Source organism: Phaethon aethereus (genome assembly GCF_964289735.1).
Source record: "Phaethon aethereus genome assembly, chromosome: 4".
NCBI lineage: Eukaryota > Metazoa > Chordata > Aves > Phaethontiformes > Phaethontidae > Phaethon > Phaethon aethereus.
In genome coordinates this window covers 55830348-55854491 of record NC_138578.1, presented here as the reverse complement: position 1 = coordinate 55854491, position 24144 = coordinate 55830348, and the positions used below count along the sequence as shown (strand labels likewise).

The window sequence follows — 24144 nt, the reverse complement described above, 5'->3', positions numbered from 1 at the left end:
AAATTTAAGGAAATCAAAACCAAGGGCACTTAGGTTTGAACATCTGTACAATGCTCCTTACTTGTTCTGTACCACTATAGTTTAAGCAAAAATAATGCCTCTTAAAATTTGAGATGTAATGTTAATTTGGTTTCTGAATCAGTTTAGAAAATTCTTGGTTTTGCTGAACTCAGCTCTCAACACCTCATTGTGAGATTTCTGTAATTTAATTGTACTTGGTTTTTACACGCTATTTCAGAAAAATATTTGGGAAAGAGGGACAGGGAGAGAAATCATCAGAAAATGTATTTGTCAGACTAGGGACAGGAACTTCATTTCCATGCTTTGTACAGCGCTAAGCGTATTGATGGCATTTAAGCAACTACAATGGTCACAGGAAACATGAAGATGCAACTGATGTCTGATTCCAACAGGCAGAAGCAGCTGAGCTTTCCTAAGCACATATTTATACATGATGCGTATAATAATTTATACACTATGTGCTTAATGGACTATAAACATTGCATGTTTTTGTTCTGTACTCATATACATAGTACAATTATTATAAGCAAAACCTTCTGATGCACAGAACACGGTGAAGCTCTTGAACTGCCAAAGTTGACAAGAATTCTACGACTCACTTTAATGAAGCACAAAGAATCAGACCCTGAGGAATGGCAGGGTTGATTATTTAATATTTTTAGTCATTAAGTTCTAGTTTAAGAAGCCAAGTCTCATTATTACCATAAGACATAAATAATCCCTCTCCCCAAAATCACATCTTGATAGCTATTCTAAAAATTGAAGAGAGATTTTCCTTTAAAAATTGCTTTGTACAGTGTCTTTCACATATTCGCTCACTTGAGAAATAATCTGATTTTTCTACCTGCCAGTCCTGTACAAAACAGTCTAGCCTGAGTCCAGATGCATTCTTTCAGGCTTGTGTATAAGGACTAATAGCAAAGATCCAATAATTAGATTTACTTGCAAGTCTGCTGGCAATGCATGAGCCAGAACAGAATTCATCTCAGTATTCCTTAGCTGTATTGACCACAGTGCTAAAAATTAGTAAGAAAATCTTATTAGTGTTAGTGAATGAAAAATATCTGTTGAATTGAAGCAGCTCTGTTTTCCTGAGCAAGACAACACTTACATATTTTTAGTATTAACTGGTTGACTGGATAGACTTATCCGCCCCACACTCCAGTTACAAGGACTTTTGAAACTATGATCTTACACTTGGTGATCTTACACTTCTCCATCTCCTTCAAGTCACTATAAGCACTGTGAATAAATTTAGAACTTCTCTAAATTGTGTATATTTATGAAGCAGGACAACAGGACTTTGCCTTCTCAATGGATACTATCTATTAAAATGATTTTAACCAAACGTGCAAGGAGCACATAAAGAAAAAAACTGCCAGCATGCCTTGCAGGTTAGGATTGAAAACCAAAATCAAAACAGGTGCCCACAAGTAATTAATGTGAATGGTCACTAACTCCTTTTCAGGGGCTATCTTCAAACCCTGCAGAAACGGGGAAGAACAGACAAAACTGCCTCACTCTGAACCCTGGATTGCCTCTGTACAAGCTAAATGAAAGCCCACATGTGGCTTTTCCTCCATTTCTTAGTTTCCCTAGCTATACAGGGGGAACAGTAACTAAATTTAAACAGTTAAATGTTACAATGTTTCTTGGTGTACATAAAGAACATTCTAAATATGGACTGAAATACATAAATGCTTCTTTTTTTATTAATATATAGAACATTTATCATATTGTAACAGTAAATGTTGTTACATGTTTCTAAACACATATCAGTCAGAATACAAAGATGTAACCAAGTGTAAAATACAGTAAACGTTGTGTTCATAGGCAAAGCAAAAATCCTTGCAAATAGTAGCAAATTGTTTTGCTGTTACTTATGATTATGCACATGAATTTTTTTTTTAAATGTCCAACTTCGATGCAATATAAAAATCAACACTATATTATTATGTTTCACTACTCTAAAAATTCAGGTGAAATTTGTAATTGAATTAAAAAATATGGGGGGGGAGAGAGAGAGATATGAGAGCAAATGAAAACTGTATAAAAGAAGAAATATTCCTTGCAACACAGTAGACATTTCTGTTGCTGAAAACTACATTTTCAGCAGCAGAAACATGACCAAGTGCATCAATGAATAGAGTTTTTTGATTGAGTAAAAGGAATGTCTCCTTTTTCAGCTTGGATTTGGGATTTTTGTCAAAATGTCATTGTGACAAGGTAAGTTCATCTGCTACCTACAATTTTACTTTCTTACATCTTTCACTGTTCTTATTACAGGACTCTAGATGGCAGATCCCCTGAACCTACTAATGATAGAGTTTGGATTTACTTTTTTATCTAGTGTCAATATATGCAGCTATGTTTAAAAAAAAAAAAAAGTCCTAGTCTACTTGGGCAAAAGCTATCACTTACTATAGCAATTAGTAATATTAAACATGGATGACTGCCATGCAAATACATGCAAAAAATTGAACTAATATTAATAGGTTACTTTACCTATTGTTATTAGATGGTATTCTGACAGAAGTGTTTCATGAGATTTTTGCCATACTGCTACTTTACTCCCTCTTCCTTCCCACCCAAGTAACGGCTCCAGAAAAGTCGTATGTATTTATATAGTACTAATTCAGTAGAGGTTTTTGGCTAGACAGTTTTTCTAAGCATATAAGCAGAATGCTAATCTTTTTTCTTCTAGAAACAGCTGCAGAAAAGCAGACTTGCTGGTACACAGATGGTATCTAGTCTGCTTATCTACTCAGTGTTATTAAGTCTAGAACCCAAGACAAGTTGCCAACTTTTATTAAAAAGAGCCCTTTTTATTAGACCACTACTTCATAAGAATCTGAGTTTTCAAAAGATAGGATGATAAGTGAAATGAAAAGCTTTTCAAATATTTTTAATCTCTCTGCAAATATTGAAATTTTTGTGCAATAGATATAAAGGTGTTTTTTAAGCTCATATCCAGAGACTCACACATGACATACACCTACCTGGGCATCTGTGTTAGTGCCATGAATACCATCATCAGTACCAAATGTTCTTTTACAGTCTTCTAGCCACTGCAAAATAAATATAAACAAGACATAAAATTTTTCCTAAACAGAGCAAACTGAAGACTGTGCTAAAACTTTGTAAGACACTTCATCAAGCCTTGCACATTCTCTCATTATGTAAGAAATTGTCATACAAAATCAACTGTTTACCAATGTTATTTCCACTAATGATTTCCACGCTGATACATCATCACTTGTATTTTTTACTGTGTCCCTTCCATTGTAAAATTCCTGTAGCCTTCATTACCCCAGAGGGGGATAGTACACTTTAGCACAAATACTAATCAGTGATTGAATTTGGGTGCTGTTAGTGAGATGTGTGGGAGGCTGGAGACAGAAAAATCCCTTTCATTAAATGAGATCATTATTTTCTCTTTACTTGCTGCACAAGGTTTACACCAACATGACTTCTCAGCATTTAAATATAGCACTAATTCAGATTGAAGAGTAAGAATAAGCCTGTTCTATTTCTTGGGACTACTTTAGAAAAAGAATGAAATAGAGTTCTCCTGTGTAATTAGATGCAAGTGCAGGCTTGCTGGATGGAAAGAAAAAAAATAAATTCTTCAGTGGGAGTTCAGCATCACCTCCAGTTCATAAAAGCCAGGGAGAGAAAGTATTCTCACATTACACAATGCAAACATGCAGATTCCACCATCTTTCAAGAACACAGGGCTGTATTTAACCCCAGTTCCTACAGCAGACAAGAAGTTTATTAATTTCAGTGGGTAATCTCTTCTTCTAGCTTTAACTGACCATGCAAATTTAGAAATGTTAAGCATTTGAAGACTCAAATATGCTTTTATCAAACAATACGATCTGATCATCTCATCGACACAGTGCCCGGCATTTTTTTCTGTACAGTGCAACCAACTGCAGGCATGAGGTAATTCTGGTATTACTGAAATGAGAATGCATCATGTTGAGATAAAGTGCAGATTCTCTTCTGAAATGAAGAAGAGGCTCTATACATCCAAGGAATAATAATTTTAGCATACTGTGTATATCTTGAGTCTCACAGGAAATCTTAGTGACCTTTTTCTAACCTTTGTCTGATGCAAGAAGAAGAAAAATGTGATTTCCCATCTCCTCAATTTAATAAAGGTTACTTAGTGAATTAACTAGGCCTGTGTGCTTATCAAGAGGAGAAATGGAATTCTCTAAACACCGCGGTGCCAGTTTCAATTAGCGACATGGATACCAAGGTACACAGCAAATCTCATTTTTCTTTTTATCTGACAGAATCCATTGGTAACAATGGAATAGGTTTGCACTGGACCAAACAGCATCAGCAGCTGGGAAGCTAGTATTTATTTTCACACACTGCCCTTTTACAATCTTTTTTAAATCACAACACCGATCTGAATAAAGGGTGTGCCTAGAATGACATGATATACATATAACCTTGTATTTTCTGATTCAGTATCTTTGTCTCTAACACACACACGAAGTCAAAGCAGATTCCTTGCAAGGAAATAGAGCAGTAGCTCCAAAAAGGTGACAAAATTAATTTGCTGAGAATTTTTTACAGAATATATGTCCAGCATGGTAGAAAGACCTAAATTTTCTCTTTGGGAAGAGCAGTAGATTGTTCAACAAAATAATCTTCTTTATATGTTTGCTTTACATCAATTTATGTTTCCCCCATATATCTCCTACAAAGATGTAGGGTAAAGAGCATTATTGAAAGCGTAATATAGCTTAATAATATATATAGCGTAATGAAGCGTCTGTGGTCAGTCTTGGTCACAGCACAGGTTGGTTTGCCAGATTAACGCCAAAACAGACATCTCAAACCACCCCCTGTACTGTAAGTACCTTTCTCTCTCTTACCTCAGTGCATAGGTAAGAGTTTGAAGCAACTGCTGCCCAAGCCTCTTACTTTTTAAGTTTGATTCATGTGAATGCCAGTACCACAGCACTGATAGTGACAAACATCATCTATTAGGGTAAACTTTAAACAACAATTTTTCATTAAAGTCAATGTATAGAATTTTCCAGTGGTTGATTCTAGAGGATACCAGATTAACATGCAAATTATATTTATTTAAATAACTGTTAATTTATATTTGCTTTATTATACAATACCCCAACCAGCTTAGTTTGATCATTTTCCTGCATGTTTCTACGGAAAAAGCAAGGAGCTGCAATAAACTTATGTGTTTTGCCTTAATACTTTCAGATTGAATAGGACACATAGCACAATTGCCTGCAATGACAGAAATTCATATTTGACTTGAGGAAGTCTCTTCCCATTATTCCCTATACTCTGTTTAGTAGGACAGAATAAGAAAACCAGTAATACACATCTAAGAAGTAGCTTTGGAAGACTCTTAGTCTACATACACTATGTAATACACACCAAAAAAAATTTGAGGACCAACAGCTGAAGAAACACTTTTAAAAAAAGTTTTAGAAAAATAAATTATCTAAGATAACTAGTCACTCATTAATTACACTAATGTAAATTAACATGCTAAATAATTAACATACTTAAATAATGCACTAAATTAGCTAAATGACATGCTATCAAGAGTCAGAAATGATTGGCCAAACCTGTACATTTCTTCCTCCTCATTACTGCTTCTTTCTATTTATAAATGATTTAATAAAAATTAAACCCTGGCAAAATGCTCTCCGCTATTTCACAACAATTCCTTTCATCCTGTGAACCTTTTTCCTGCTCCAATCACTCACAAATCCTGTGGTAGAAGACAGGCTGACCACAGCAACATGTTACTGGACACCCTTTTGACAGCTGCACTACAAAAAAACAACACACTCTCACTATAATATAATGAGAGGCCATCAAACTGATATCCATATTGCTTTATCAAGTAAAATAGAATGCAAACAAGCTCTGAATACCCAGCATGGATTTATGTCAATATGATATGTGGCAGTGCAAAATTAGCTAAAAATACATTAAGTGAATGCATGGCTATCTGAAAGGGACACAATTTTAATTCATCATACTTTGACAATCTAACCAAACAATACCATTTGTTATTGCTGCGATAAACTGTAGGCTAAATGAGTTTATAGACAAAGAATTCCTTGATGTTTGGATAGTCATCATTCTAAGCACAGAAAACCACACACACGCACACGACTTCCTCTCTACCCTGTCTCAAATCTTCCTGTCTGACCCTGGGACAAATCAGTTAGCCTCTCTGTGCCGCAGTGTTCCTCTCTAAAATGAAGACTAAAATACATTATTTTTCAGGGGGGCGATGACAGCATTACGCACTGGAGATGGTCAAACATTAATACTACACTGAGTAAGGTGATCTTAGTCATTAGATCAGCACTTTGTTTCTGATTAAGCCTAAATGGCAAAATGTAGCTCATTACATTAGACCTCATGAGTGAGTTAAAACAAATTGTTACTACCACAGAGCAGGGCAAAAAATGCAGCAACTTGTTTGCAGAAATGCTGGCTTGGATCCTAGAAACAGTTTATCTACATTAACAGTGCTGTGTGGCATACTTCACTGTTGCTTTTGAGGAAACTGCGTTTCTTTTGTGATTCTTTCCACAAAAAAGTGGATGTCTATTCTATTCAACAGATGAGCTGTCACCAAGGTGGAGGCCATCATTTCCTAATAAACTCAGCATGATCAAGAAACGTGGAGCCACTTGTGCTGTAAAATACAGCTCTGCCAAGATGTCATGGCTTGAATTCTGGTTCTGTTTCGCGTCACTGAAACTTGCCATTGTCATGGCGTCACATGCTGCTGAGATCAGTAAAAAGTTCCTTCAAATATATGTTTAATTTTCCCAGGAATCATTTTCTCTCTATAACAAAAGCCCCATATTCTCTCTCTCTCTTTCCCTGTACCTGCAAAACTGACTGTGGATGCATGTTTTCTTTTGGCTCTCGAAATAGAAATCTCACCTGTTTCAGTTTTCAGAAGTTAATATCTTCCCTCCTAAGCTTCACACAAAGGTTCACAAAAACAATTATACAGACCCTTGCTACAGAAATTTTCAACTTTTAAACTCTGTGTTTCTTTGCAAAAAGGGAATAATCACTAACATACACCTTGAGAACTAAGCTGTATTATTCTAAACAACGGACATTAGTGTCAGCCTCAGTGGGATCCACCTGCAGGATGAAAGACCTAAATTTATGTGTCTATGTATGACACAGCTGTTTAAGCCCCTATTATAGTCAGCAGAGATCCAGTCAACAAAAAGAAGTCTAAAGACCTATTCAGCTGAGCAACAAGTCAGTATCCATACTAGGATAAAATGCATTGCTTTCTCAATTTCTTTTATTGTATGGACTTGATCCTTAAATAGTACGTGTGCACTTAAGGCATTTAATACACATATAGATAGTTATCTGCAAATGTCTTAATCTGAAGGTGAATCCCACCCTTCTAGTCTAATAAACAATTTTTTCATAAAGAAAAAAATTACCATGATTTATTGATAGTCATGTTAACAATATTTGAGTATTTTTAAATTAGGAATGTGGTTTTCCAAATGCAATATATAACATGCATTTGTGCAATGTTACATATTCAAAGTAAATTTCAAAAATACGTGCAACAAAAATGAATTGCACATAATAAAAACCTCAGGTTCATATTATACACATAGAATAGTAGTAAGAAAAGGAAACGGGATTTTATTTCAGAATTTTTTCTCCAAAGCTTACTTTTAGATACCCATGTTGAGAGATAAAAGACCTGCAACATTTTCTTGACTAGTAGCTTCTAATATTTTTTGTTTTAAAACATGAGACACTCACCTGTTCTGCTGCCTCTCTTTTGACATTATAGGTATCCAAGTGTTCCTGGAGCTCTAGAACGCTGAATTTCAATGTTTCTAGCAGGCCACAAGACATTAGCTGAAAGATAAAAGCAATGATCTCTGTAGTCATGTAACACCTGACTATAATCCATATAGTCTAATATCTAAATTATGGAATATGAAATTCCAAGCACACATTTGGAAAAACAATCAAACTAGAATTAGTTGGGTGCAGATTATTCGTGACACCTTTGAGCTAGTAAACGAACACGTGTAGCCGTATCAGTTAATTCAGTGAACAACAATTTTGATTCCAAAATAAGAAGGGTGGTACCTAGTTAACATCTGAAAGAGAGATTTCAAAGGGATTTTTTATCTTTCAAAAAGAAGAATAATATTTGATACGGACAGAGCTAGTGTAAATAGAATAGCCTGCAGCAGGATTGCTCCTGTAGCAACCTAAGGAGTGTCCAGTGAGGGTTACTTGCCCTTCTCAGTATACAAACTGTACCACCAGCAAAGGCTTCAGTCTGTAGGAAGCGGGAACTGTTGGGTATTTGAAGAATTTTCTACCATTAATGATTTTGCCTTTTTCAACATAGTTTCAAAATCTCTTTTTCCCTCAGGGGCTGCTACCTCAGCTTTGCTCCACACCATTTCTCCCTGTAGTTTAATTTCCACTTAGGTTTTTCTTATTAATCCTTCTCCTGTGACTTCCTGTAATAATCATGTCCCTAACGTGATACTTCCTCCCTCACACTGGTCACCCCTTGCACACATGAAGAGCTCTGTACTCTTCTCCAATCCCTGTTGCCTGGTACCTCTTGGTCAGCTTGAAAGTGCAAGCCCAAGACTGCGATCACAGAACTGTGGCACGGAGAGTCACAGTATCCCACGTTACTCAGGCAGGGGTGGGAACGATGCTTACGTGTTTTTCCAAGTGCATCAAGATTATTCTTCTACCACCATATTAAACCACTGCTACTCCCAACCTCTATGTCCACATCAGCCAAGAAGCAAGTTTCGGCTCTGTGGCACAATGCCACTGCGCTCAATGTGTGTAGTAACATCAAAGCGCAAAGAGATGCCTTGTATCAGCAGTAGGACGTGAGCCACTCCTAAATCGCTCGTGAACCTGTGCTTTGATGTAACGGGGCATCTTTCTGCTGAAAACTACTTTCTGAATGAATCAAAGGCCAAATTTGAATCAAATGCCAGTCTTGTATGCATAAGTAGACATCATGAAACCAAAGATTTGTGCATGAACATTATTGTGGATTAGCTCTTCTTTCTTAGTGAGAAGTAATCTGATAACCAAGTAGGTTCATTTCAATTAAATTATTTGGAGAGGAAAGATTTATCTATATGGTATTTGTCAATATAGCAACACTAATGTGTGTATATACATACATATGCACATACGCACAAGACTGTATATTGTGTGCATATATATTTACTCTTCTTTATTTATTTTTGTATTTATATAGCTATATTTACTTATTTATTTTTTAAAACACACATGCTGTTCCAGCTAGACACTAGTGTAACTTTTCTTGGGGCTTCTTATCCCAAACAAATTTCTTCTTTTGGTTAATTTCTACTGCTTTTAAAGTAGCATAAGTTAAACAAAAATCATTACACATGGTTGCCCTGAAGTGCACCATCTGTATCATGCTTTTTTAGTCCCCTTATTCTAAAGTGAAAGCATAAGAGCAGAGTTGCCCCTTAGCACCAAGGGAAAAAAACAGGTCAGGAGAGTCTCATACTGGGTCAAGGCTGAGATCAATCTATCTCAGTCGCCCATCTGACACTGCCTAACAGCAGTTGCTTAAGGAAGGGAGAAACAGGGCAAGCATGTATGTGGTGGTCCACTTGCTGCAGAATGCTTTCTTAATCTCTATCAACGTGTTGTTCTGCATATTCAAAAATCTGCCCAGGGCTATTTTTTTTCAGATATCTCTTTAGTCGCTTTTTGAAAGCGTGAACAGACGCTGTAAAAAAGGATAGAGTTATGTATCACATGAAGGATCACCTATCTTTGCTTCTGTATACTTTGTAAGTCACTGCTAGCTTAATTTGATCACCCTTAACATCAAGACAGACAACAATACAATAATTTCTATTACTTTTCCATGATAATCAAGACATGTATGGACAGATTTCTCTCCTAAAGGGCTGAAAAATCCTAGCCTGCATACTCATATGGAAGCTATTTCACATATTTCATAATCCTTGTGATCTTTCTTGGAACCTTTTCCAGTTCAACTGTATTTTCCCTGAGAGCAGAGGAGCACAACTGCCCCAAAATCCAGGATGTAGGTATATTGGGGATATGTATATTAGCTCAGTGATGTCTTCTGTTTTGTCTCTTTCTTAATTATTCTAGCATAGCTTTTTTTGACTTCTGCTGAACACTGAGATGACTTTTCACATTATTATTTATTATAACCCAAGATTTCAACTTGCGTAACAACATACAAGTCAAAGCCTTCATTGCGTATTTGTAGCTAGAATGTTTTTCTCATGCATCGCTGAATATATACGTGTACAATTAAAAAATACAAAGTTGCTGCTAGATAAGTAGTCTTCCTTTTTCTTCTTTCTGCAATGAATATACAATAAATACGAACAAGCAGGGAAGGTAAAGAATAGCAAGGGAATTTAAGTGACACCTAGTATCAGTAAGTTCCCTCACTGTTCATTGTCAAAGCTGGAGGTTACTTCTGGAGAAAATGCGCTTCTCACTTGTGTTTTTAAATGTTTATGATACATAGTGGCCACCTAACATTTTAATTCCTTTCTGATTTCAATTATAGAAAGCATCTTTTTTCTCCCATGCCAAAATTATTCAGATGTTTCAGTTAGTGACATTAGAGAGCAACCTTTCAAAAAGGCAAAAATATAATTAACAAATTTTATTCAAGTATTTGAAAACTTCCCAAGCATTGCTATTTTCCAAATGTTAAAACATCATTTTGTGTGTTACATAAAAACGTTTAAGCAGACAGATACTTCAGCATGCAAGTTTATGAGATTTTTACCGTTTCCGCATCCACAAACACTGTCGGACATTCTGAACATGACATCATCACTTCCAGAGAACTTTTAAATTTTGTTCCAATGCGCTGTAGACTTTCACCAAGAAAGCTGACTGAATCATTTGTTATAGATACAAACTTTCTTTGAATAGTCTAGAAATCAAATCAGAAGAACATTTATTTTACATAATGTATGTATTTTACTACCCCTCTTCCTCTGGCTTTTTAGATTAAGAACTTCAAGGTAAATTTCCATGACAGCATATATTTTTGTCATTAAATTACAAACTAATACATAATTTGCTCTGAATATTTTATGTAAAACTAGCTCCAGAAAATGCAATCAATGAATAAAACCATTCTGTATCTATAAATACAATTAATCCTTTCACATCTAGGCCTTTAGCATCTGTGTAGCTGGATTACTATTTGTCTTTTTGCAGTACAGATAGCAGTTCAATTCATTTTCAAGTACTGGTGTTGCAGAAAATTATACCCAGAGTTTTACAAGTCAGAATACGACCTCTGTAGCATAATCTGTGTCCAAAACTGCCACCTGCAGGGCTTCTACCTTCTTCAAAAATCAGTCCTATGTATATCATGTTCAATTATGGAGACTGTCGGCTTGGCCTAATACAACACTGCACTTTGCTATATATTATTTCATAAACCCTAGAAAGTTACATGTAGAATAAAACTACGCAAAGATTATATTTAAAGCTGCAAAGTTAAACACAGTGTAGGAGCCAGAAGGTAAAATGGAAAGGTCCAGTCAAACAAGACCTCCAGGTCTCTTTTAATAATTTTAACCCTCCTCTGTACCCAGTAACAACTCCTCAGGAACGCTTCTTTACCCAGACTCGAGCTCTGGATCATTATTGTCCTTTTTCCCAGAGTATCCCCCTTTCCAGCTGACTGAAAGGATTTCAGACACACAACCACGCACTGGCAATTCACTGACCTGAAACAATCTTGAGAAGACATGAAATGTATATACAGCACAAGATCCATCTGTGTCTGACAGCATCTGATTGACGTGGCAGCGCCAGGCTTGCTCTTCATCATCGTATGCCACCGGTTGGAAAGCTGCCAGTATGGCAGAAAGAAATGGTGAAGGAGGTGGGGAAGTTTGTACTTCCAGGAAACCATCCTGTTCTTCTTCATCTTGGCTACGAATAACAAACAACAGAAATGAATTCCTCAGTAAATTTTTTAGGAAAAAATTCTTTCATTTTGGTAAGAAGAAAAAATAAGATTTTGGAATTCAGAATAGTGTTTTGTAAAATAAATAATCAATCAACTAAGGTAATGATGAACCAAGAAAAGAATAAAAAAAATTTTTGCTACTGCAATATAGAAAATTGCTTATACTCTCAAATACTTCCAATGTTTATTAAAACATGTTATTTCTATGCAAATCTACAGGCAAAGGGCTATCTGCACATTACATATAGCTATATACAGCTATATACACCACTCAGAAATGGATTTTTTTTTCTTGTCCCCAATAACTGAATTACCATTCAAATCTTCAAATTTTTATTCATCTAAACATATGGTCCACCAATATCTATAACAAATTCTAACTTTCCTTAAGAGAAATGCAAGAGCTCATTTAGCAGTGTAATACTATTTTATAACTGTCTTAAGTAACATCATAAGTGAATGAAGATAGATTGGAACACTTCCATTTTTATGGGCAATCAATTTAACAGGCCTTTGTTCAAAGAGCATTCTGCAGTCATACTTTCCGTTAGGCACCAAAGCTCCAATAAAGATATCAAACTATCAGTTAATCAATGCTACTACTTACAATCATTAACTTAATTGTTAACATTTTCTGCACTACAAGGAATGACATATTTTGACAGCTCTTCTTGTATAATTGTACTTACACAGCAAAAATACACGTGGGAAGATTCCAAGTACAGATAGTTTATTAAAATAATTTTTTAAAACACATATGTTTTTCTCTACAACTACCACTCCATTCACAGCGGCACCAATTATGTCTTAAGCAAGACTTAAACATGTCTTAAACAAAAAACGTGGGTACTGGTTTTAGGTACATTCGTTTTACTAACACAAAGCTCAAAAACTAAGAGGCAATCCTTTCAAATAATATCTGTAAGCAAAGCTTCAAAAAAATTTTCAAGTATTTTCTAGCTAGTGTATCAACCTCTGTCACTCTTCAAACTAGAGCTATGGGGTTTTTTGTTTGTTTGCTTAGTGTAAATAAATTAAAACCTGAGAGATTTTTCAGTTGCACGTTAGGAAATAAACTGCTATTAACTGGTACCAGCCTTTAATTCTTGCAAGGCACATTGCAGTAGGTTGTGTATGTGATTACAAGACTCAATTTCTCTGCCCCTGCCCCAGTAGAACCTTCTCAAACAACTTGGTGTTTTACAGTTCCTGTTGTGTCCTTTTCTGTAAAAGGCTCCTTAAATGATTTCTCCGACAGAATATAGACTAAGTATATGGTCCTATATATACTAAGTCTATATTATTTAATCCAAACTTCTGAACAAATTTCAAGTTTGAACAAGCCTATGAACAATTTGGAATTTGTTGGTTTTGTTTTGGGGGCTTTTGTTTGTGATTTGTATGTTTGTTTGGAGTTTTTGTTTGTTTGTTTCCCCTCCTCCTTAGACTGCTACCCTCAAGGGACTTAAGGTTTCACTTGAAATATGACTCAACCAGCTAGGACTAACTATAACTTTTCCTCTCAATAGTTATTTTTGCTCTCCATACTAAAAAATGGAAAAACATTACTTTACTTTAAAATGTCTTAGAAATAAATAAAAGACTGAATAACCTTAACATTGAAAATAAGCCTTGGGCAAGTTCAAAGACAAACTGGCCTGATTCCTACATGAACTTTGATTACAAAAAAAAGATTTAACTTTTTTTTCCTGCCTTTTGGTGCCAATATAGGTTCTGCCATAATTCAGAGCAGTTCAAGGGCTTTTCCATGTTACGCTGATTGAAGCTGGTGGCTACCAAGAAAACACTCCAAAACACCCTGTGACCTCTTTTCACATTTCTAGCCTATTGGTGGTGATGAAATGTGCTAGATTTCTTTTATTCAAGAATTTGCATCTTTTCCTGCATGGCTGTTTTCCCTGTAATAGAAATAACTGCTGAGCAAAGCACTGAGTTTATTTGCTATAACAGGCAAAACCAATCAACCGTTATTTCAGATATGCAAAACATCATTTTAGATACTTGTATTATGGGATTTGTGGAAAACCCCACACCATAAGAAACCTACTTTGTTTAATTCATGCACTGATAACATGTAATTTCTGTTACTTAGAACCAATATTAATCTTACCTGGACAAACCAGAGAAGTCAGCTTCTTCTTCTTCACATCTCTCATCTAGCTCTTTCAAAGCAAGAGTGACATCCTCTTCACAGATAGATTCAGAATAGCTCTCAGGAGCTGCTGCCTCTGCCAGTTCTGGGGTCTCTTCCAACTCAAGAGATTCATGACAGACCAGACAGTCTTGTTGTTCTTGTAGTAGATATGACCCAGTGTCTTCACTAGCAGTGCTAACCTGTTCATCCCTTACTGCTGAACTGCCTTCCTGTGAATCAAACATAATTCTATTATTTCGATTGTCAGGGTTTATGGATTCTTATCAGTTTTTAATACTAAGTGCTAATTACTAGTTAATAAATTTACAGCTACGTTAGTCTTCATAGTGCCATAACTCCTGATTTCTGAAGTTTCCTATGTAACATTGGACATGTCTTTACTACCAACATGAATGCTCTTTAAGTATCTTGAAAATGTGATTTATATAGCTGACAACTCCACAGAACCTAAAGAAAACTACTTCTAGTAAACCATTCCCTCATAAATCCATGGTGCAAGTGAGTAAAACAGAGATAATTTTAGTCAGAAACTTTCACATACTTAAGCTTGTAAAACTTATTGTACAAAATTTAAAATATTCTTGTAAGCTAGACTGTAAACTCCCAACTGGAATATGAAATGTCCTTTCTGTGCTTTTCGCAAAAGTATGTGCTATTACTGGGAATCAGCCAAATACGTTGAAGTAACCTATTTACTTAACTCTTCAGCATCCCTACAAGAGAAACAAGGAGCTCAACTGCATCTAACCAGCACACACACTTGTTTTTAAATAATGGCTTCATTTTTTTTTAACTTTACCTTGGGTAAATTTTGGTATATATGTATTTATAATAAAAACATTTTGATAACTGACACGTGGCCTGCAATGAAATGCCTGTGTTGAAAGAGTTATATATAAAGTATATGAGCATAGGAAAAAACAACTGCACTATGTTGCGAGTTGTGCACTATAAGAATTCAGAACAAAATTAGTTTTATTGGCTTCACAAATTTTTCAAAGTGAGTTGATAGTGTGCATATTTTCAAGCTCATTCTGTTAAGAGACATAAAGCCAGCTCTCTCTTTTAGCAACAAAATCCAACTAGATAGCTAACTCTTGCAGTGTGATAACTTTGAGTGTTTGAACTGTATTTGAAAAAAAACACATGTATTTGACTGAATCCCATATTCTAACAAGCACAAAATAAACCTGGAACACATCACATTTAGTGACTGCATTTATATGCATGTGCAGGTGTTTTTGGGGGGTTTTTGTTTGTTTGATATAGCAATTTTTTTCTGGATGCTGCTTAATCATGAAATTATTGTACAGCCCAGTTTAAATGTTTTCAATATTTTTAAAGATATCAATGATTTTTTGTGTGAAAGTTTTCACCTGGATTGTCAGAAGTATAATGATTTTATAAAAGCAAGCTGCAGAAGAACAATGAATCCAAGTATAAAGGCAGTCTCAGAAAGAACTATGAAAATGTAAAAATGAGTTACAGCTGAGAATGTGCCACAAACGAACAATGGAGGAGACAAAAGTTCTATCATGGTGAGTATTGTTCTGTAAAACCCCATCTTATACATTGCTTCTTCCTTTTGAAATCTTAAGATATCTATCTTATATGGGAAAAAAAAAAAATCACCCAGATTAAGTGTTCTTCCTCACCCAAAATTCTATTGGAACAAAAATGCATGTTGTAGACATGCAAATGAAGTGCTAACAGAACAATCTGTTAGACAGTCTAAGCACAGGTGCTCTACAAAAATTAAGACAATTTATCAACTGTAATGTAACCAAACTCTAAAAAAAAAAAAAAAAGCATATAGATAATCAGAATGGAAAAACATGAAAAATGTGGGAAAAAGCTGCTTTATAGAAGTCACAATATTGCACTTTTAGAAGGTGAGGATTTTATCACAGGAAAGCAGTCACCCACACTTTCCGTTTGTTGTTTTCTATGTATGACTTTTGTTCTTACAGTTATCTTTATTAAGTGCTAGCTAGGTAGGTGGTTTGCCTGTTAATAAGAATGATTTTCTAGGTAGCAAACAGGTATACTAGAGCCTTTGTTCAGAAATCCCAGTCACTTGAACCAGTCAGTCAACTGTTTAAACCAAATTGGCTGAAGACTCATTAAGTGTAAACCGTGCACTGGTTATTCAAATACACATAGAAATACCTTAATTTTCTGGAAAACTCAATAAAACTGTACGTTCTGTTAAAGATGGGATTAGCAATGCTTGTCCAAATAAAAATAAGATTGCTAGTAGCATCAATCATTTTAAATGAAGACCTAAAAAGTCCACCTAAACCAAGTCATTTCAAATTCAAGAAAAAAACAACATATTGAGGTTTTAGCTACACCTGCTAAGTATTGTAGGAATTGTAGCAGATGAGAGTAATTTTAAATGAGTGTTTTTAAATTGTAAATTATTCAAAAGATTTTAATAAATCAAGAAACTGAAGTACTCACAGATTTGCAGGTGGCCATTAGCTTGAAATCTGTTTCAGTCCACACAGGCCTTTCCATAAAAGTATACCACTAGCTTCTGTGGTCCTTTTTAAAGGATTATTTAATGGAACCAACTGCTAACACAGCTGGCCTGAGGTTTTATGCCCATATAGCACCAATAACATTAACCCAAAGAAAGCAAATCAAAGGGGGTGGTGGTGGTGTAAAAAAGTATTTGAAAGAAAATCTCTCTCAAGAAGGATTTCAACCATACCAAGTAAAAGCCCCTTGAATATTAGCCTATTTTCATTCTGCACCATGAAATAATCAATATCAGCCCTTCAAGAATATTTTTAACCTGTGGTAAATTCCCTCAGTCCATCCCAAGTAGTTTTCATACTGAGGGAACATTTTATAAGAATATTCCAACAGGTTAGAAATATTAAAAGCAAATCAAATAATCAGTATAACAGATGAAAATTCAGTTGAAAAGAAAGCCAAAGGTGCTACTAAACACTAGAAGGAGCCCAAATCAGCCATGCACCAGCCCACATTTCTCCCCACCTCAGGCAGCTGATTGCTAGAATTATCTAGAGGAGAAGCCTCCAAACTTGGGGTCTCAGTTCTGATTTGAAGCACATCTTCTGTTCCCACACTGCTAGTGGAATCTTGAGACTGAAGTGATAAACCAGCATGATCTGATATTGCTTCATCTATAGCAGAATCGCTGTTTAACTAAGAAAAGAAAGAAATGTGAAATTCTTCATAGTTTATCAAACATATAAATAACAGGGGAAAACACATTACTTTCAAAATAGGCTGTTTCAGTACGGTTAGCTATTTGAATTTATTTACATATTATGAGTTTAACAGCTTTACACTAAAACCATTACAAGCATCACATGCATTTCTGTAGCATTTAACTGTGAAGAGAAGTTTGAAGTTATCCTTGGGATCCAGAAAATTATTTCCTTTCTTCTTAAAGGTCTTTGGCACTGGTGAAATGCTAGACCAAAAACAATGAAGAGCAGAGCTCTTTGTTACAGGCAACATTAATATAAAGTTTGCCTGAAGTCAGAAAAGCAGCATGCTATCCCTTCTGCTCCCTGTCCAGTCAATTTTTTCCTAATTTCATTTATGCAATGCAGAGAGACTTCTGAGTAGCCAGCAGTCTTGATTTTCCTCAGTTATATGTACACATGCTTCAAAATCCATAATTAAATTAGCAATTTCAACAGTTAAACACAACTGAGGGTCCCACAGGGTCACTTACTGCTCTTGTTCTTACTTAGTATTTTGGGTTGGTTTTTTTTTGAAGCCAGGAATCCACAGACACACAGTTCATATATAACACATGCAATTTTACGCTTATTTTTAAACAAATGTAGTAAGTATAAAGACATTTTTAAAAAAAAGTTGTACTAGAATTATCAACCTGTTATGTAACACCAGTAGGTAAAGTAACTCTTTCCTTTTATTGATGCTCTTATGGAAAAGAAGCTTAGCGACATTAATTTAGTTCCTCTTTAGTTCACTTAGGCTGAAAGTGTGAGCCATACTTATCCATTAAAAGTGCAAGGGAAAGCTTCAGTTCTCAGATTCCTTCCTCAGAAAAATAACTCACCATCTGTGAACGAGACAGTATCTGACTTGCAGTCAGGGCTGCTTCTTCTTCTGAAGACTCATCAGTATCCTCCTGGTTGGTCAAGTTCAAGCTGGGTGTGCTACCAGAGTACTGACATTCTTGAAGAGATGGTGTGTCTCCTTTGTCAATACTGTCAAGAGAGCGCCTACGAACACCCCAGTTGAAGTTGTCCATGCTTTCACCCTGTAATAAAAAAAGTTTGGACACATATGTATCTATGAATTTCAACATAATAATACACAAATGCAACACAGAAAACACAAGTACTGAATGCATTACGAACAGAGTTTCAATCAGCCCTTTAATTTTATTAAAATTTTAGATACCTTGTTAAATTATGTTTGTAAATAAATTAAAATATATGGCAAATGAAGTAGAAATATTTTTAATATCTTCTTGGAAAGTAACTCTAATATATAATCTAGAACTACATCAATATAAGTTTTATATATCTGACTAGAAAGTACAAACACATCACAGACAACAACAGATGAACAAGCCAGGGCACCAGGCTGCAACTTACCTGCAGCTCCTGGTTAGCAAAAAGGAAAACACATATAATTAGAAAGAACGAGGACAAACACTTAAAGATACTCTAGAACCAGGGGAAAATGTTTTATTACGTAGGATTTGCCAACAGTAAAAGACTGATTCAAGCTCTGAAAAAAAGCTTTAGTCAAAAAGCTTGTATTTAAAATAATTTCTCTTTCTAATGGGAGATTGATTAAAAAAATAAACAAACTGATGACAAAACACTAAAACCAGCATGTTTATGATACATTTTCTCTAGTGTAACATGTAAAGCAACTGTTTTAACAAACATTAGATGAAATTCTTTAACTAACACACATGAATCTAAACTGATCACATCCAACTGACAAAGCATCATCAACATTCATTATATAAGGGTTGTAGAAAACACAATGTCTTCATTAACTGTTTTACCAGCCACTTTGTGTCAGTTTTATAAATAGCTGGATCCTTTCTGTTTGCACATTTTAAAGCTAGGATACTTGGGTTTCAAACATCCAACATAGTAAGTGAAATCTGTATCTTAAAAACACGAGTGTTTTAATTAACAAGTACAATAATGATCTTTGATTTTCTTAAATACTCTGTCAACCTTCAACAATTTATCCAAGTAAGATGGAAAACCTGATCAGTTCACCAGTCTACAGACAATTCTGAAAATACCACATCTAGCCTCAAATGTGCAACTATGGGTTCCAAAACTGATCTAACAGAGTGAGTGTCTCTTGTGGTGACATAGGAGATTATCATGATGTGTTAAATATGCAAAGCAAACTAAACATTCTGTAGTCTCCTCCTCTCTTAGTGATTGGTTTTGCTCCAAAAAGGCGAAGTTATGGCAAAGCAAAAGAATCCCAACAACAAAGTACTAATTCTGTGGGCTGAAGCACTTAAGTTTAATCTGAATATTACTCAGATTTTAATGTAAAAGCACCGGTTTATACTGTTGACATTCAATCATTAGCAACAAAGAACATCCTATATTTTTGGTGCAAAGCTAGGTAGCTCTTATATCAAGTGCACAATTTATATGAAATGCCCTAAATTTATACAATTTTTTTTTTTCCCAAGTATAGCAGTACATGTTGCATACAGGCAAGTAATGAGAAAGAAACTATCTTTTCTTCATTATGCTCTGCTATTAAAATGATACAGAAAATGAAGTTAAAGATTAACTTGGTTTGGCAAAGTTTTCAGCTTTTGGCATCCAACCTGCAAAGCTCCAGCCAGTGTTAAAATAATGTTTTACTGCTACCGAGCCTTGATTCTGAACTGTTTGACTATTTGCATTCAATATAGGAAATTGTATTTGTATAGCACGTGGTCACATATATGCAATAGACCATAATGAGCCTGTACTTTTCCTAGAAGATGCAATATTGGCTGAAGTGAAGCAATACACAGGAAGCATGAAGAAAGTGAGAGAAAACTGAAGTATTAGGGGGAAAAAAGCAAGATTTTGTAAAAAGGGATAGACTAATCAGGAGGAGAACAATTTTAGTGTTTAGATAGGCAGATACTCTTCTTAATAGCTTGCTGACTCATGACCTGCAAGGGTCTCCGTTACTAATTCAGTATTTTGTATAGACTGCAACAAAAGCACTTGAAAGAAACTACAAGGCACTTGATTTCTTCTCCCCAGCCCTTTTACAGTCGTATTTTAAGCTTTAGCAAATTCTGGTCTGAAGCCTTTTATTTATCCCAAACAAGTAACAATTGTTAACAGAATCTTTACTATTTCTTGATATTTAATTTTGTTTTACCTCCCCTCTCTCTTTTTTGACAGGAGGAGAAGTGGAGGAAATATAAGAACTGCAACAAACCTGATATAACATAAAAGTCAGTGCAAGCAATTACAGTGACCGAGTCAATTGTATATAATGAGATAGTATATCATACAATTTGTAATTTTGAAAGCTATTCTTCATGTTTTCAAAATGCAGAAACATATCAGGAACAACAATTATGCCATTTTCTTAACATATAGTTCCATAACTAAGTTTTCTACTGCATCATACTCAGGTGTTCATCTTGCCATTGGCTTATACTGTCACATTGCTTCACTTCCAGGTTAAGTCACTTAACCCTCCCCACAGAATCTCAACCCTCTCCCCAAAAAATACCCAACAATTTGCAACAACTTAACACTGAAGAGTTTGTGACACAGGTTTCTTTATCGTGCAAGTTAAATTCAGTCATGTCATAAATTCTTCCCAATTGGATTAGTTAGAAGAGCTGCTAATTCCTTAGAATTGCACCAACATAACCTAATTTTTAAAACACTCTCAAATGGAAATACACAGAAGAAATCCCAAGGTCTCACCTCTGCATCTTCCAATTCAACATCTAAAAAGTCAAAGTCTTTAAAAACTCCAAATTGTTGTTCACTGGTGTTGTCTTCTACAGCCACTTCCTCCTCTTGAATCACTTCTTCTGTTGTTGAAATAAGACTGGTTTGTTGATCTCCGACTTCCAAGTCTTCATTAGAAGAAAACACAACCTGCAGATATGGGTAAAAATAGAAATGAAAGCTTCCAACTTCTGTAATTCCAGAAGTCAGCCAGCCTGCTTCCTGCAATTTAATAGCATTTGTGGCAGTTAGCTTACCACAATATTCTAGATGATAACCAAGGTAGGCTGCTCACTTTATTTTAAAAGCTCTTAATGTCATCACTACCATTAAGCTTAGTATGCCAACAGAGGTCTCTTCTGTGCCATACACAGAAGTAACACTATCGTCCTATTTTTACTTTATAGTTAAGACTATTGTTCCTACTGATATCCATGTTAGTTTGAAGGCATGTGATCCAACTGTCATTTTCAATGGATTCTATGGTATTTTCAATCAACATCCTTGCAGCCCTCACCCTTTGCCACCCCTTCTCACTAAAGCACATCTTAATTTTTAACAGACTAGATAGAGATTTATTCAGAACAGTGGAGACCTAGTTCAATCCCTTCTTCTAGACAAGACAACTAAAATTCATACGTGCAGCCTCAAACATACAACACACTATTCTGGAGTGGCAGTGAAGAATGTAAAATGTCGAGAAAAAGTTTTAAGGATTAGTCTGATCAACAGAGCTCCTTAGTAGCCAACTAATGTAATTTGGAGAGGAAAGACCCGAGTTCCAATCCAAAGACTTAACCCCCGCCCCCCAACCCAAAAAACCCCAACTTATTTTGATAACCACATAAGACAAAAATTAAGAATTAATCCTAGCAATTTATCTTTGCTTTAAAACATATAGCCCTCCCCCTGTAAGACCGACCTCAATTCACTGAGACAGCAAGATTAGTTTTGGATGAATTTAAATACTGTTTTGAAACCTGTCTAGTAAAGAACAGCACCCACTGGACTTCTTGAGGAATAACAGTAATTCACTACTTGTGATTCCATCTCTTTTTAATCTTTCGATTGGATTTGTGAATTATTGAACCAAAACCATTTGTCAAAAACTGTTCTTCAGAACTTCACCGATACCTGAAAATGAATAGTGTTCTCACTACTGCAATTTAAAACCCAAAACAAACCACCATCACCACTTACTGAAGGATTCTTGGGAAGACCAGATTCTGGACCACACAGAGAAAGCACGTTCATTAGCTTCTCCCTAGTTCTTCTCTGAAAAATACACCAAATAAAATGACATAGCAAGTAAGGCATCTGCTGGAGGTCTAGGTAAAAATGTAAACTAGTTTAAAACGCAGACGTTTATCTCACATGATGACATCCTCTAAAAAGAATCTTACCGCTTCTTCTTTTTACCACTATTACCTTTTAGTTTATGCTATATTTATTTATTGCCTTGCTAAGACACAATATAGACTTCAAATTACATTTCAACATTTTTTAAAAAATATATCCATAAACACTGCCTATGAGATATGTATAATGTGCTTGAGACACAATGTACCTGAGATAGCTGCGGTCTCTTCCAGCTGACAGGAACTAATGCATTTGAATTGGAGCCTGATGAAGTTGAAGAAGTGCTTCGGGTGACAGCAATGACTTTTGGCTTCCCATTTCTACCAGCTGCACTGTGTTGATCACCATACTTATTCCCAATAATTGGTGTCTATCAAAGACAACAAATACTTTCTTAAAATTCAAATCCACATCAGTAAAGACTACACACTTGATTTTAGAATTTAGTATTATATAAAATGTAGGAGGGCTTCATTCAATGAAACCCATGCCTAATCCACTGAGCATCGGTACACTGTCAAAACCAAAGCTGAATATTTCTACCCTATGCAGCAGACTGCCATTCTGCCCACTTGTGTTTTTCTGAATTATGCAAGTTACAGGCTGACAACGTGTATTTTTTAAACACACCTAAAAACCAACTGTGTTCTAGGTTTAGAAGTTGCAAAGTTTCTCTATAGAATCATTCAGATATGAATAAATTGTTTTCACAGACCAGCAACTTCACTAACACACACACACACTTCTGAAAACCAAGGATCAAATTCAGCCCTTTTGACAGCAAATACTACTCCAATGAACTCTGTGGGAATTCATCTTGTCTCTGAATTATCTGCATGCACTGAAATTTCTAGTAAGGAGTTCACTTAAAGAGAAGACTAACAATTTACGTAATGCTCCTAAGACACCTGTGTCTCCAATCATTATGCAGGGTCAGCTTCAACCAGGAACCCTTTTATTACTTCTAAAGTTTCTACAACTTTCACATCCCTATATTACACTGCAGTCATTTGGCTAAGCTTCCCTTTTCAGACATAGAATGAGTATCAGGTGTATTAATATTATATCAGCTGTATATTAGAATTTCTATTCTAATGAACCTTAATTGGGGGGTAGGGGTGTTGTTTTTAATTACAGGACATTTTTCTCTGGTTGTGTCCATCTCACACAGGGGTTCCTATATTCTGTATCCTACTCTCTCCTCTAAATTTTCTCCCCCTTCCAAAGTCAGGCCAAAACTGGAGTACAGGGTTTTAAACCTCTCAGCCCTTGAAGGTACAACCCTTCATTTGATGATAGCCTGGAATGTTCAGCTGCAACTAGCAGCCAGCTGCATTACCCTGCTCTCTGACACAGCTGAAATACCCTTGAGAATAATCCTATTGACTTTTAGTAATTAACTCTCCAGACACTCAGAGAGAGGAAAAAGGCAAAAACATAATACAAAAAACTTCAGAGTTTATCGTTTCAGTATGACTCTAATTACATGTATGTAAAACTTCAACAACGGCCATTCTTAAAAATTATATTTATTTTAAAACATTTAAATGTAG

The 24144-nt window shown here is 35.4% G+C and overlaps 1 protein-coding gene across 1 annotated transcript in view; it reads right to left on the bottom strand.

Annotated features, from left to right (window-relative positions):
* Positions 1 to 24144, bottom strand: part of FRYL (FRY like transcription coactivator) — a 99025-nt gene that overhangs the window by 3723 nt on the left and 71158 nt on the right. The window contains exons 48-57 of the mRNA XM_081999457.1: positions 22800 to 22961; positions 22433 to 22507; positions 21206 to 21382; positions 18331 to 18534; positions 17271 to 17441; positions 14220 to 14473; positions 11844 to 12051; positions 10886 to 11035; positions 7843 to 7941; positions 3021 to 3089 (exon numbers count right to left, since the gene is read on the bottom strand). Coding sequence (XP_081855583.1) covers positions 3021 to 3089; positions 7843 to 7941; positions 10886 to 11035; positions 11844 to 12051; positions 14220 to 14473; positions 17271 to 17441; positions 18331 to 18534; positions 21206 to 21382; positions 22433 to 22507; positions 22800 to 22961 — 1569 coding nt within the window. The remainder of the gene's footprint in view (positions 1 to 3020; positions 3090 to 7842; positions 7942 to 10885; positions 11036 to 11843; positions 12052 to 14219; positions 14474 to 17270; positions 17442 to 18330; positions 18535 to 21205; positions 21383 to 22432; positions 22508 to 22799; positions 22962 to 24144) is intronic.